General features: G+C 38.2%; 1 protein-coding gene across 4 annotated transcripts in view; it reads left to right on the top strand.

Annotated features, from left to right (window-relative positions):
- The window catches only part of PLCG1 (phospholipase C gamma 1), a 114,629-nt gene that overhangs the window by 76,664 nt on the left and 22,842 nt on the right, over positions 1-15,123 (top strand). For all 4 annotated transcript variants that reach the window (XM_070744737.1, XM_070744736.1, XM_070744735.1 and 1 more), the window contains 10 exons: positions 633-734; positions 2,065-2,252; positions 4,327-4,527; positions 6,142-6,261; positions 6,820-7,000; positions 7,669-7,746; positions 10,111-10,214; positions 10,890-10,986; positions 12,905-12,977; positions 13,734-13,891. In XM_070744737.1, the coding sequence (XP_070600838.1) occupies positions 633-734; positions 2,065-2,252; positions 4,327-4,527; positions 6,142-6,261; positions 6,820-7,000; positions 7,669-7,746; positions 10,111-10,214; positions 10,890-10,986; positions 12,905-12,977; positions 13,734-13,891 (1,302 nt within the window). The remainder of the gene's footprint in view (positions 1-632; positions 735-2,064; positions 2,253-4,326; positions 4,528-6,141; positions 6,262-6,819; positions 7,001-7,668; positions 7,747-10,110; positions 10,215-10,889; positions 10,987-12,904; positions 12,978-13,733; positions 13,892-15,123) is intronic.

Raw genomic sequence — 15,123 nt, 5'->3', positions numbered from 1 at the left:
TTACAGTATTTATTTTTACAAACTGAAGCAGTTCAGGGTTTTTTTTTTCTAAACAGGTGGATAGTTGGTTTCAGGTTTTTCATTCATTGGCCCATGGAGAAAGAGAACTTTGTCAGTTATGCTGCATAATTCAAGACTATGGTTTTCTGCTCAAAGGATTTATCAGTCTGAAAACAACAAGCTTAGATAGGAAATAGAAAAGGAGTATGTAATTATGATATTTACACATATCTGGCTTGGTTATAAATCAGTCAAGCTTATTCCTTATGGTAGTTATTTGGACAGAATGTTGCGGGGTGGGAGCTCTACTCAAAGGAGATTTTAAAGAAACTTCACTACAATCCATTTTCTTTGCCCATTGTAAAATTAAACAGTTATGTATTTCCCCTAGTTTTCAGACTTGTAAACTTTATTTGAGGAAGGTATCAAACAATTCTTAGTTTTAATATCAATATTTGGATTGAACATTCCATTTTTAACAACCAGTGTTTAGAAGTTAATTCATGAGAGTATCTGCATAATGGTTTTTTTCTCCTATTGTCATACATCTTCATTGTATAAACTTTATAAAGCTTTGTCCTTGAAGGAGACTATTCCAGGATCAACTTAATTACTGATGTATGTTTCTACAGGACTGGAATCCTCATTATTTTGTCTTGACCAGCAGTAAAATCTATTACTCTGGAGAGACAACCAGTGATTTAGGAAATGAAGAGGAGGAAGAGCAAAAGGAGGTACGTGAAAAGATACAGTGGAAGACTAAGCAAGCAAACTGCCTGAATTATAGAACTTTTTAATGGTAGGAAAAGTTAATGGGTCATTCTGCCTAGACCAGTGGTAGATTCACCCCCTTTAAAGATTTTCTAGCAGAGGTAGAAAGGCTTTCTCTACAGTATTTCTGCATTGAGCAAGGGGTTGGATTAAATTGCTCATAAGGTCTCTCCCGTTCCATATGTTCTGCATTTATATGATTTTATGACCTAATGAGAAGGAGTTGGATATCTTCATTCTTCTTAGTCTTTGATGGGAAGAAATCTGGAAAAATCTACTTTTTCTTGAATTGGAAGGAGCTATGTGTTTAGTTTTACCCATCTTGAATTTCCTGTGGGAAGAATGTAGCTTTGTAATATTTCCACTTAACACTGATGAAGTTGAAAGCTAGCATTAACGTCAGTCTGGAAAGGGTTAGAAGAAGGGCATGTTTATACTTTCTGCTTGCAATCATGAAAGGACTAAGAAGAAGGAGGGCTGGAGAAGATTTTCTGTGCTTTGCAGAACTCTTTGAGGCTTCAGGTTTGATTTGATTTGAAATAATTGTTCAGAACATGTAGAACAAAGGCAACACTTGTCTGAGACTCATTAAAACAGCTTAGCCTTTGTCCCTGGCATGTAGAAGACCTTCCATGGCGTTTATGCAATCCTAGAAACAAATGCAGGTGCTTTTAATGAGTCATTAAATGCTGCATTCACATGAATGTGAATCAGCTCTTCCCAATTGAATCCAAAACTTTGCCAAGCCCCAGTGCTTTGGATTTTGCTGGCTGGCTCTCCTGTCATCAGGCTTGGAAATCCCATTTCCCTTTTTCTGGTAAGTTTATTAGAGGAGGGGTTGCTTATAAGGGCTAAGAAAGAAAATCTTTGAAGGAATCTCCTTTGTTTCTGCTTTTGAAGAATGAGAAGAAAGAACTCCAGATAGTGCATCCAGCCAGAAACAATTATGAGTTATAAACATAAAAGGCTACTTTATACAACTTTCTAAAATGGTTTGTTGTTTGCTTTAAGTGAATTATAATGTTAGCATTGCATGTTGCCTGGAGGCAAGAGATACATGAATTGAGCCCTATCTGTTTGTTTATGCTCTGGTGCAATAATAGAATGAAAGTATTTGGGGAAAGCGGGGAAAGTTTCCTGTTGCGTTAAACTTTGGTTTTGGATGTCTACACTTGGAAAAGAGAGATTTATCTCCTTCCAAACTAATATAATTGTGTCTTTCTACCTCCTGATTTAGCCACTCTTGGTCTGTAGGCTACTAAATCAAGTGCTTGTTTTTCATTTCTATGGCAGACAAGCAACAGCACTGAACTCCATTCCACTGAAAAGTGGTTCCATGGCAAACTGGGAGCAGGGCGTGATGGGCGCCACATAGCAGAGAGGCTGTTAATGGAATATTGTGTAGACACTGGAGCCCCTGATGGCTCATTCCTGGTGCGAGAAAGTGAGACCTTTGTTGGTGATTACACACTTTCATTCTGGTAAGAATCCTTTGGACATGAAATTGTTATCTAATGCTCACATTCAATAGGGGAATAATACAATAATTAGTTCTGCATCTATGAGATCCAAAGAATTTGTGCCTGTTAAGGAAATTATGTGTGAATTTTTCCTGGTAAGTAAGGGTTGGAAAAGGACCCAACTACAAGGATATTTTCAAGGATGCCAAATCGAAGGATGTTATTCTCATTCTTGTTGCATTATCTGTACTTCATGCAATATCTAAATTTATCCCTTATCCAATAAATAATGACAGAGTCCACTGCAGTAGTAATTTGCAAATGTTTACGTTACAGCATTGTTACTGAAACCTTTTGCAGATTATCATAAAATCAACCACTTTAAACAAAAGGCTTTATTCAAAGAGAAAAGTAGAGGTGGTTGTTTTGCTTTGCAAAAGAGTAAAGCATTTGATTGTTGACCTCTCTGTTTTTATAGAGATTTTTTAAAAGTTTCCTACACATTCACTTCTAGCAGCAGGAGGATTTGCTTCTTCAGACTCCTCTGAAAAAAAAAGATCCCCACTAGGACTAGAATAGGGAAAGTCAGAAGCAGAGAAGCTGGATCCAAAGAAGCCTAATTCGGTGACTGTGCACTGCTCTTCCTGTGGAGAAATTACCAGCTCTGAGTCCTCTAAGATTTATGAATGGAAGAAGAAGATTTAAAATTTAAACCTTGGGGCTAATGTTCATGGCTTCAGTCCTACACTTTGCTGTTGTTGGTTTCCAGTATATTGGTCGTTTCTAATATTGGCAGTAAAATTAGTTGTTAAGAGTTGTGTTCTTGAATCTCTGATGGCAAGTTTTCTGAGTCAACAGTTGGTCTGGGTAGGAGCTACTGATTTATACTGGGAAAGCTTTGCTGGTTTTCCCCTTTTTAATGGTTACCATATTTTTCAGAGTTATAAGATGCACCTTAGTTTTTTGGAAGTAAAATAGTGGGGGGGTGGAATCTACCCACCAGGTATTCATCTGGCTAGCGTCCTTAATCTGGTCAGCTTCAACACATTATTTTATCTCCTGGTTAGGGCTGGAAAAAAACTCATTCAGAGGGAGCAGTCATTTTAAAAAGTCTGCAAAGACTTAGGGTTGGAAAAAACCTTCTTTGGAGGGAGTAGCAATGAAAAAAAACAGGAGAATTGTTAGCACATCATTAGGGCTGGAAAAAATGAAAGCTTTGAAGAAGCTACATTCTGAGTATTTATTTAATTTATTTATTTATTGGATTTGTATGCCGCCCCTCTCCAGAGACATGGGGCAGCTAACAGCAATAATAAGACAGTGTACAATAATAATCCAATACTAAAAACGATTAAAAACCCATTAATATAAAAACCAAACACACATACAGACATATCATGCATAAAATTGTAAAGGCCTAGGGGGAACGAGTATCTCAATTCCCCCATGGCTGACGGCAGAGGTGGGTTTTAAGTAGCTTACGAAAGGCAAGGAGGATGGGGGCAATTCTAATCTCTGGGGAGAGTTGGTTCCAGAGGGCCAGGGCCGCCACAGAAAAGGCTCTTCCCCTGCGTCCCACCAAATTTTCAGCCCCTTTTTTAGGGGTGAAAAAGGTGTGTCTTATACTCTGAGGATTACAGTAGTTTGGGCAGGTTCGTTTGTAATACATATGGCTACTTTATTCTCCTTTTTGGGGGGAAATGAAATAGACTTTCAGCATTGCACAAACACCTAAGAATGCCTTGAGGAACATGGAGAAGAATTCATTGCAAGAAAGCGGAATAGGTCTGTCTCCCCCACCCCCTCCTCACCACACACACCGCTAAATGAAAAAAAGTAAGGTATTGGATTACCAAATATGCAAAGCTCAGTCATTACCTGACTCATCCTCTCGTATTTATTTTCTGGCAGTATAATTAGTGTTGTTGGGCAAACATAATCCACCATAAGATACTAAAAAAAATACAAACTTTTAGACTGCCACTCTAAATATATCCACTGGAAAGTAATGTACATTGAATATTATGAGTTTATCTTTGGGTAACCACTGTCTAGGGCAGCACAATTAATCTTCTTCCTCCCTCCTCCTACGCAGGCGCAATGGAAAAGTGCAGCACTGCCGGATCCATTCTCGGCAAGATGCCGGCAGCCCCAAATTCTTCCTCACTGATAATCTGGTATTCAATAGCCTCTATGATCTCATTACTCATTACCAGCAAGTGCCACTGCGATGTAATGAATTTGAAATGAGGTTGACGGAACCTGTGCCCCAGACAAATGCACATGAGAGCAAAGAGTAAGCCAATGAAAGAGTCACATTCTTTCTCTCTGTGTGTCTTCTCTCTCTCTCTCTCCCTCCCTCCCCCTCTCCCTCTCCCCCTCCTCCACTTCTCCTCTGCAATCATACTCAGAGTTCTGTGCCATGTTACAAAGTTACTTAGGACAGCCAGAGTCTCTTAATCCCTTAAAGGCAAAAAGAAATGTATAAAACAATAAAATGCCATGAAGAAACAGCGCAGAAAAGATAAAAATCAAACCATGTCTGCTTAGTGTTGAAAGGATTTATGGTTGGTGCCAAACAAGTTTCTGTAGGAAAGAGATGCTCTGGGTGGAATCAATTGTTTTCTTTCTTGCAGCCACTTCTCTTATTTCATTATTCTGAGACACATTTTTAAAGTTTTATCAATTCAAGTAAACATTTAGTCCTTCAATTCTAATAGAATTCTGTCTGTAAATTTCTAGTACTAATTGGGAGTGCTGAAGTTTGGATTTAGCAGATTGAGTGAAGATTTGTTGTTTAAATCAGCCCTTTATTGTTCTTGTTTTGTGCCACTGATTGCATTGCCCTCCAGCATAGTGGTTTAATCTATTTTGCTTCAGAAAATAAAATACATCTTTGTAATAGTTCCATGCCATTTGACCTGTTCTCAGCATGAACATTTCATTTCTTATTTTAAATTAAATAAATACAACTGGACTGCCTGTTCTCAGCATGAACATTTCATTTTCTATTTAAAATGTAATTTATTTTAAAAGTTAAAAATGTAATAGGAGCATTCAGAGCATTTGAAACATCTGATCCAATGATAAAATAAATAAAATAACATTTAATAAAACTTTACAATCAATTTGTAACAAGTTGATACCCTCTATCAGTGCCTATCTTCATAATCAACCAAGGAAGGCTAACTGAGTATGCCTTCTTGGTTATATTTACTGATACCATGATCATGATATAAAAGAAAAATAAGTTGATTTTTCTCATACAGAATCTGCTATCCTTAGCCTGGTGAAGATATAACTCTTGTTACTTATTTCTAATGAAGAATAAGCCATAGAATCATGCATTTTTTCTTGTTTTTGGTGTCTTAATTATCTACCTCCTGACCTCTCTCACTATCACTAAGTGTAGAGGTGTGGTAACTAAGCATGCCAACTTGGAATACCGGTTAACATTTAGATTTTGTTTAATGTTGGCACAAATTCAACATTTTACAATGTCTTTGTTGAAGTAGAATCAACTGATAATCCAGAGCCTGTAGGACAATCCATATTTGACCTGCTTCTGACTTTTTGACCAAACGGGTTTTTGCATTTCTACAAGGGCCAAAAAAGAAAAAAAAGACTTGGCTTGTAATATTGAATCCAATAATTTTGGAGATCAACCATATCTCAAAACCTGCAGAGAAACAGTCTAGTATTTTAGTATTTACCCCTTTCTTTCTTTCTTTCTTTCTTTCTCTCTCTCTCTCTCTCTCTCTCTCTCTCTCTCTCTCTCTCTCTCTCTCTCTCTCTCTCTCTCTCTCTCTCTCTCTCTTTTCTTTTCTTCTTGAAGCAAAATTAGCATCCAAGTGTTTATCAAGAATTGCTGCCTAGGAAATAACCTACATTAATATATTTTTATTCCCAGATGGTACCATGCTAATCTCACCCGGAATTCAGCTGAGCGCATGCTAATGAGGGTGCCCCGGGATGGAGCCTTTTTGGTGCGCAAGAGGAGTGAGTCAAATTCCTATGCAATCTCTTTTCGGTGAGTACATTTGCCCAAGTTCTGTTGATTCATTCATATATCTGCACAAGATGAACTGTTTGCTTGTTTTAGACTCTAAAGTTGATTGTACAGCATCAGTCTGCTAAAGTAGATTTTTATTATTTGAAATTTTTTTGCTTGAAGACACTCTAGGAAAGGTATTAGACAGTTGAAGGGGAAGTAGAAATGGAGGAGAAGAAGGAAAGAGAAGGAGAGAGAGGTTAAGGAGGAGTGAAGGGAAAGTAGGTAGGAGGGGGGAAAGTCAGAAGGAGGGGGAGTGCAAGAAAGAATTAAAGGGACAGACTGGAATTGGTTAAGCAGAGGGAAAATTGATCAATTAAGTTGTTGGCTTATGAAATAATGGAAAATTTTGTATGTAATATTGGAAGATACTGTATATACATGTCAGAAATTGATAAATTTTTATGTGAACGTGGAGAAAAATAAAAAAAAATTGGGGGGGGGGACAAACTGTTGCCTGTCTATGTGCAGTATTAGTTAACCATTATCTCATGGTTATTTAGAAATTAATTGCTGGCCTGTACTTTTGTCTTCTAGGGCTGAAGGGAAGATCAAGCACTGCCGCGTGCAGCAGGAGGGTCAGACAATCATCTTAGGCAATTCAGAATTTGACAGCCTGGTGGATTTAATCAGCTATTATGAAAAACATCCATTGTACCGCAAAATGAAGTTGAGGTATCCTATTAATGAAGAAACACTGGAGAAGATTGGGACAGCGGTGAGTATGGCACTAGTATCTTTCTTCTGGGTTGTAGTTAGGACCATACTTGGTGTTTTTAGAGTATCACTTCCTGGAATTCAGGGGTGGGCTGCTGCCCGAACCCGGGGGGGACGACGGACGCAGTGGGGTAATGAAAATGGAGCTCCACCCCAGAGCACCCAATTTGCACTGAAAGATGTTGAAAGAAAATGCAGGGCATCCTGCATAAGCCACGGCCACAGTGTGGTAGTAAAAATTTTGGTAGCCCTTCACTGTTGGAATTGATGTTCTTAATTGGAGGTTTCATGTTATGGCTGGGTACCCAAGAGACCTTATTTTTTTCTCCTAATCTGATAACTGGCCATGTTCCTCTTTCTGCAGAGGGATTTTTAAACTCTTATTTTATTTTATTTAGGCATTTATTTATACCCTACCTTTATTACTCGTATAAATAACTGAAAGTGATGAACCCAACCAATACTCTTTCTCCTACAACAACTACTCTAAGTTGAATTGGCCTGAGAGTGACTGTCCCAAAATCAACCAGCCAATTTTCATGCCATGGATTTATTCCTCCTAGATTCTGTTTTTTCTCTTTAAATGATTAATAATTTTTTAAGTAATTTTGTCTAAATAGTTAGCAAATGAAAGTGTACAACGGATTGTACTGCATTTGTGTTTGTTAGGAACCAGATTATGGTGCCTTATATGAAGGACGGAATCCGGGATTTTATGTGGAGGCCAACCCTATGCCAACCTTTAAGGTATTTTCCCTAACTCCTTGGTTGATATCTTGATATATTCTTATATATTATTATAATATAATAAGAGTTAGTGAATTTTTCTACCAGGATTGCAAGTCTTTAAGACCTTCTGCAGAAATTATAAGTTTTGTTTTAGATACCTGTATGTGCTCAGTGTCAGACCTAATAGCAATAGCAGTAATTTGTGAGAATTTATGGGGAGGTGGTATTAAACTCACGTTTTCAACACTATAGTTTTAATTTGCATCAAGCTTTTCTATGAATATTGTTCATCATAATTAAAAATAATAATATACTAATTCTAATCGCAATGATACAATATTCTAATTCTATTTTATATAAAATACAAAGAAGGGGAAAAAAAGGAAATTAAGGGTGGGGAAAGGGAATAGGGAAAAGGGGGTGTGAGATACAAGGGGGAAGAAAAAAAAGAAAGAAAAGGGAGCATTGACTTCCAAATCTTCCTAGCAAAGTACAAAATAAACACACTCCAAACCCAACTTTTGATTTTATTCATTAATATATAAATATATAACTTTGATCTTGGTTTCATTGATTAGAAAGATTTGGTGTTATGGATGATATTCTAATTCTAATTAGCACAGTGAAATTTACCAGCTGGCAGAAGCAGGAATGAATTTGAATTATGTGCAGTAATTTCCCTATTCTTGTATAATTTTTTAAAGGGTTTTAAAAATAGAACAGCATGTTATTTTTCTAAATGTTTTCTTTCTGCAAGTGTTAGTTTACTATATTGTACATATGCCGTCACACTTTTCTACCCCAGAGACACTAATAAAACTATGTGGTTTGTTTATGTGTATGGGACTGGAGGGACCTCAGCAGTAAACATTAAACCTGAAATGGAATCAGTTGCCAAAAATCAGTGACATAGGAAAGCCATGCATATAGAGTTTAACACATATTTAAACTGTGTTAAAAGTTATTTTAGAAGTAGTAATGTTACCATAATTAACAAAAATACCTACCGCTCCCCAAAATCCAAGAAAAACAATGTAAGATAGTGCGTCCATATATGAGGGAGAGGGGTGGCATACAAATCTAATAAATAATAATAATAATAATAATAATAATAATAATAATAATATTTATTTATTTATTTATTTATTGGATTTGAATGCCGCTCCTTTCCGGATAATAATAATAATAATAATAATAATAATAATAATAATAATAAGTTATATTCATGTTAGAGATAGCCCTTGACCCATAACTGTAATGGAGCTACCCATTATGTTCATAAGTAGTGATGATTGCAAAGTGGGCGATCGCAGGACTATTGACTGATTTTAAAACATTTTTTTTGCAGTTGTGATTTGGTGAATTCTCATGGCCGTTAGGTGAATCATAGTTGTTAAGCAAGTCTATTGTTTGTGGACATTTTTCCTGAAAAAGGATAGTAAATACCAGCAAAAACATAGTAAATCAGGGCCATGTGATTGCAGGGGGCTATAAAGACAGGCTAGTTGTCAAGTACCCAAAATGCAGTCAGGTACAGGGAACAGTTGCTGGATCTTCAGGATTGGGACATATACTAACTTTTGGTGGTCCATCATAAGTTTATAAGTCAAGGACTACCTGTAATACACCTTTGTTGCAAGGGTGGGTTCCTCTCAGTTTGGACCAGGTCGCCTAAACCAGGGGTGAACCTAGTTGGCTCTTCAATGACATGTGGACTTCAACTCCCAGAATTCCTGAGGTAGCATGATTGGCTCAGGAATTCTGGGAGTTGAAGTTCACAAGTCATAGAAGAGCCCACTTTGCCTACCCCTGGCAACCTGCTGGTGATGTAATTTTGGCTTCACACATTTGGTTCTGTCTGTGCCAGTCTTTTTTCTGAATTTTCGGCTGATTTTCCTGTATTTGGGTAGCTTCTCTTCATTCTGTGTTTTGAAATAACCTGCCTGCCGCCCTGGTTATTACTGATCTTTATTTCTTCACCTGAAGCACAGCTGATCAACTCCTCAGCTGTGTTTTGGGCAGAATCCACCTTCTGAGCATGCACAAAAGTTAAATCACATGAGTAGACATGCGAGCAGGGCAAGAGTACATGCGCGAAAGTTCGCGATACGAACCGGCAATGAAGGTAAGTGGAACCCACTCCTGCTTTGGTGGCTTTCTTGTTAGAGATCTTGACAAATCCCATTTGAAATGTTAACTTTCTCCCCATCTCCCTTTCACACACACACTCACTCATCCTGTCAAAAGTAGATGGAAAAAAGTACCTTTACACATGGATTCTTCTGTAATTCCTTAGCAAAACTGCTTCACCTTCATGGATAGGTACACCCATCTCAATTATTGCCATAGTTACCTTGCCTCATTCTTGTGCCTTTCTTTTAGTGCGCCGTCAAAGCTTTGTTTGACTACAAAGCACAGCGAGAAGATGAGCTCACCTTTACAAAAAATGCAATCATCCAAAATGTAGAAAAACAAGAAGGAGGCTGGTGGGTATAGCTATTGTTCTGAAGATAATGAAATCTTTCTTATGCTCCCCCATAAAAGATTTGATGATCCCTCCATTTTTGATATTAATTTAATGGAAGTTTGTTTTGATATGTGATTGAAGCATGTAAAATGAGCTTACATAATTTGCAGGGAGCGAAAGGCATGTTTATCAGCAAAATCACTTGTGTGCAGCTGCTGGACCACTGGCATATTACTAAAAAGTAGTTAGAAAAGAGTTAAAGTCAGTAGAAAGAAGTGATGGGCTTTGTTATTTCTTAACCTACCACTTCTCCCTGATATAGTTTCTCTGCTGTGCACTGCAAATTCTTTCCTAATTATATCTTAATATTTATCCCGACCCTGTTTTGAATTAAGCTTAAAGTTCATGGTCACTTTAACTTGAGTTCAAACTATTTTGATAGGATAATGATTTTCTACACACAATAGAAAGGGGGACTTTAAGATTTTTTCCCCCTTTAGTTTGAGCATTACATTCTTCAGAGAACAACATGCTCTCTTCTTCACTGTTGGTGTTTCCTCTATTCAATTAGTTTAATAAGTTCTGCAATTACATTTAATGCCACCAATTTCAATTTTGATAACCGTATTTGGTATGTAATAGAGCATTGCTGTGAAACGAGTACATATTGCCATGAACTTTGAATTTTTTTCAGGTGGAGAGGAGATTATGGGGGTAAGAAACAATTGTGGTTTCCCTCTAATTATGTAGAAGAAATAACTAGTCCAACTGGCCTGGAGCCGGAGAGAGAGGTGAGTTCTTATTTTGGAAAAAGGACAGAACTATAACATTTCAAAGTCTCTTCCAAAAAAAGCAAGTCTTCAATCTGAATATGTAGTCCTCGACTTACAACAATTCATTTAGTGACATTCAAAGTTACAAAGGCACTGAAAAAAGTGACTTATGTTCATTTTTCACATTTTTGACCATTTCAGTATTGTTCACATGAATAAAATTCGGATACTTGGCAACCGATTCATGTTTATGACGGTTGCAATGTCCCAGAGTCATGTTATCCCCTTTTGTGACCATCTGGGAAAGTCAATGGGGAAACCAGATTCATTTAACAACCATATTACTAATTTAACAACTGCAGTGTCTCACTTAACAAATGTTGCAAGAAAATTCATAAAATGGGGCAAAACTCGCTTAACAAATTTCTCACTTGACGACATAAATTTTGGGGTCAGTGGTGGTCATAGGTTGAGGACTACCTATATTGCCTTGAAAGAAAGCTACCTAAGGTAGCCCACCCATCTTATATGAGCAAATGTACCATCAGTAATGGAGCTACCCTGTTTCCCCCAAAATAAAACAATCCACTGAAAATAAGCCCAATCGGGCTTTAGAGCGCATGTCAATAAGACCAAGCAGTTATTTTAAGGTTCAAAAAAATATTAGACAGCGTCTTATTTTGGGGGAAACACGGTATATCAAGCTCGGTCTCTCCTTGTATGCTCTCAGCTAGTCTCCATTCCCTCTTTCCCCTCTTCCATTTTGCCCATAGTTTTGTTTAGCTTTCTGTTCTTACTATGCTTAAGCACTCATTCTAAACTATTTTATGTGTTGAGTCCTCACTGACCTTTGACTGTTTTATTCTTTTTACTGCATTATAACCCCTATTGCGGATCAATGCCTGCTGTGGCAAACAGAATAGAGATGCCTTTAGGAATGAATAATGCATGTGTGTGCCATCTGCATGAATCATGTGCACAAATCAGAGGACCATTTAAGCTAGAATTGTTTTGCCCCTCTTGGTTGTTTACGTTCATGTACCATCATTTAGAAACATTTTTTTTGCAAATGAAGGGCAAATGTAAACTGTTTTCCCTCTACATCATAACGGTAATGATCAAATTTATTTTACTGGCTTTTAGCATATATTATCGACTTGATCCTTGCTACCCAGAAATTGCAGAGTTGTATGAAGATGCGGAAACTGAACAGTCGCAGCCATAGTTCCCTCTAAGCTGAGCAGTGAGCAATCGCTCACTTAAAAATCATCATCAACTCAGAGTTTTCCAAACTTGCCCAGAAGCCGAGAGGGAAAGAGAGAGAGGGAAGGAGAGAGAGAGGAAGGAGAGAGAGAGGAAGAGAGAGAAACAGATAGAAAAAAGAGAGGAAGGAAAAGAGAAAGAAAAAGAATGGGAGTAAGGAAGAGAGAAAGAAAATCAAAATCTAGTTTGAAACTAGCTCAACTATTTAAGTGGCATTTTGATATTGATAGAGTTGCCCTATTATGAGCTTACTGTTATAGACACACAGTACAGTATTTTATTTTGAAATTCTCTGAGGCAAAACAGGGTGGGTTTTTTATTTATTTGTTTGTTTGTTTGTTTGTTTATTATTTCTGTGCCGCCCAGTCCCGAAGGGACTGCTGCTCAGACACTATACTTTTCCGCCCACCCCCCCAAAACATTAGAGGGAACACTGGTCGCAGCTAGTAACAGAAAAGGGGGAGAGAATGTCAGGGAGTAATACAGTGATAGCTAAGGCAAAGTAAAGCATTTTAATAGTTTTGTAATATGCTAGACTGCTTTTTAACATATGCGCTTTTAAAAATAAAATGCATTGATCTGAATAAACATTATGGATCGTCCTGAAATTTGTGTGGCAGAGCAAACTACGAAATGTACAATCTTTACTAATACACTGTGATTTTGCTTCCAGCAACAGCTAGATGAAAACAGCCCTTTGGGAGATCTACTCAGAGGGATACTGGATGTACCATCGTGTCAGATTGGTAAGTTATGAAGGGAAAATTTGGGGGGGGGGGGGGGGAATCAATTTTATGCCCTGTTTGTAAAATTTCCTTCTTTGTTAGTGAGCCCTGTAGATGCAAAACCAGTTTGGTTTTTAAATAAGCAATTGTAAATTGATCAGCGTAGTCTTGTCTGTATCCAGACAAACATATGAAAAATAGAGATGTAGAGCTATAAGACAGAGACAGTGAGAAAAGGAGAATTTTAAAATGCTTCCTGTTCCACAGAAGAGCATTTGAAGATCAGTGGTTCCTAACCTTTTTTCGGCCATGCTCTACCTAAGCATCTCTAAAACCCTGAGGCCTTCCTTCTCTCCCCCCCCCCCAATACATAATTCTTATTATTCAAAAAGTGAACTACTCACGCAGAAGAAGCCTAAAAGGCCATTAGCTTAATTTAAACAAAGCTCCAACTGCCCCCATTAAAAATCAACTTGCCTCCCCGTTGGGCGTGGGCCTCACATTGGGAACCACTGGGCTAGATGATGAGAACTGGAAGACTTTTTAAAAATTGTCCATTGTGATATGTATAACAAGAAATCAGGACACAGTTTAAAATGTCTATTTTTCTGTCCTTTGTTTCAACTTCTTACTTTTTCTGTTGAGTGATGCTATTGAGACATTTTTTTTTTGTCTGAAACCCTAGTTTTAGTCATTTACTCATCCTGGACATGTTGATGGTTATGAAGATCTAATGACAATCTCCTATGTTTTTGTTCCTTGCTCATCTTGACATAGCTATCCGCCCCGAGGGGAAGAACAACCGTATGTTTGTGTTCTCCATTAGTATGGCATCTGTCTCACGGTGGACGCTGGATGTTGCAGCTGACACCCATGAAGATCTATTGGATTGGGTGAAGAAAATACGTGAGGCAGCCCAAACTGCTGATGCCAAGGTAAAGAATGCTCACTTTTAAAAACTTTTCAGAGCCAAAAAAAGCCCTCATATGTACTTCATTCAGGTCACAGTATGTTGAGTATAAAGCTTCTTTCTCAGAGGTTGACCTTGAAAAAATTAACAGGTTTCATGAGCTGAACATAGCTTGGAGGAATTGCTTTATCAGTTAAAAGGTCCACTTTTCACTTTGAAGACCAGGTGGCCTGATCAAGACTAAGAATCCTTATTAAATCACCTCTGGCAGTGATGGCGAACCTTTTTTTCCTTTGGGTGCAGAAAAAGCATAGGTTTGCGCTATTGTGCATGCGAGAGTGCCCACATCCATAATTCAATGCCTTGGGAGAGCGAAACAGCTTCCTACACCCCTGGAGGCCCACTGGAGGCTGGAAACGACCCATTTCCCAAATTCTAGTGGGCCCAATAGGCTCATGTTTATCCTCCCCAGGCTCCAAATGCTTCCCTGGAGATGAGGGAAGGTAAAAACGCCCTCCCCTATCCCCCAGAGGCTCTCTGGAAGCCAAAAATGCCCTCCCAGAGTGTCTGTGTAAGCCAAAAATATGCTGACCAGCACACACATGCACATTGGAGCTGAGCCAGAGGCAACAGCTTGCGTGCCAGTAAATATGGCTCTGCGTGCCACCTGTGGCACTCGTGCCATAGGTTCACCATCACTGACCTATGGGAATGGCTCAATCTCCAATTCTATTCTTGGTTGTGAATGTATTGTTATTCCAGCAGAAATTTCCAAATGGGCTTTGCCATGACAAATGGGAAAAAGGTGGTTTGATGGCGTGAGAAATGAAATGCTTTTGCTCCTCCCTGGCTAACATTTTTCACTTGATCCCATCTGCACCTCTGCTTCACAGCACAGAAAAATCTGTTCAGGCTTATATTTCTGCGTTTTAGCCTTCTATCAATTCTAACTCCATTCTTGTGAGACTGCTGAAACTGGCACTTTGGGTATATTCTCAGGTGTTTATGTGTGGCCGTATACAGAACTAAGAACAAGATAGTTATGATTCAAAATTGTCCCAAATATTGCGATTATTCTCTTTATTGCAATAATATATTAGAACATCTTATTCTCCAATGCACTTGCAAGGAGAGTCCAACGTGGGTAATTCTCCAGTCTCATTGGAGGGACTGAGTTTTAATTTATACATTATGCAGGCACCGCCCCCTAGCCCACCAGTCATGAAAACTCAGTCGCAGTAAAGGGACCTTTTTGAG

The sequence above is a fragment of the Erythrolamprus reginae genome, chromosome 3 (genome assembly GCF_031021105.1).
Source record: "Erythrolamprus reginae isolate rEryReg1 chromosome 3, rEryReg1.hap1, whole genome shotgun sequence".
Classification (NCBI taxonomy): domain Eukaryota; kingdom Metazoa; phylum Chordata; class Lepidosauria; order Squamata; family Dipsadidae; genus Erythrolamprus; species Erythrolamprus reginae.
Note: the sequence above shows the minus strand (reverse complement) of the source record. Positions and strands in the feature narration are given on the sequence as shown.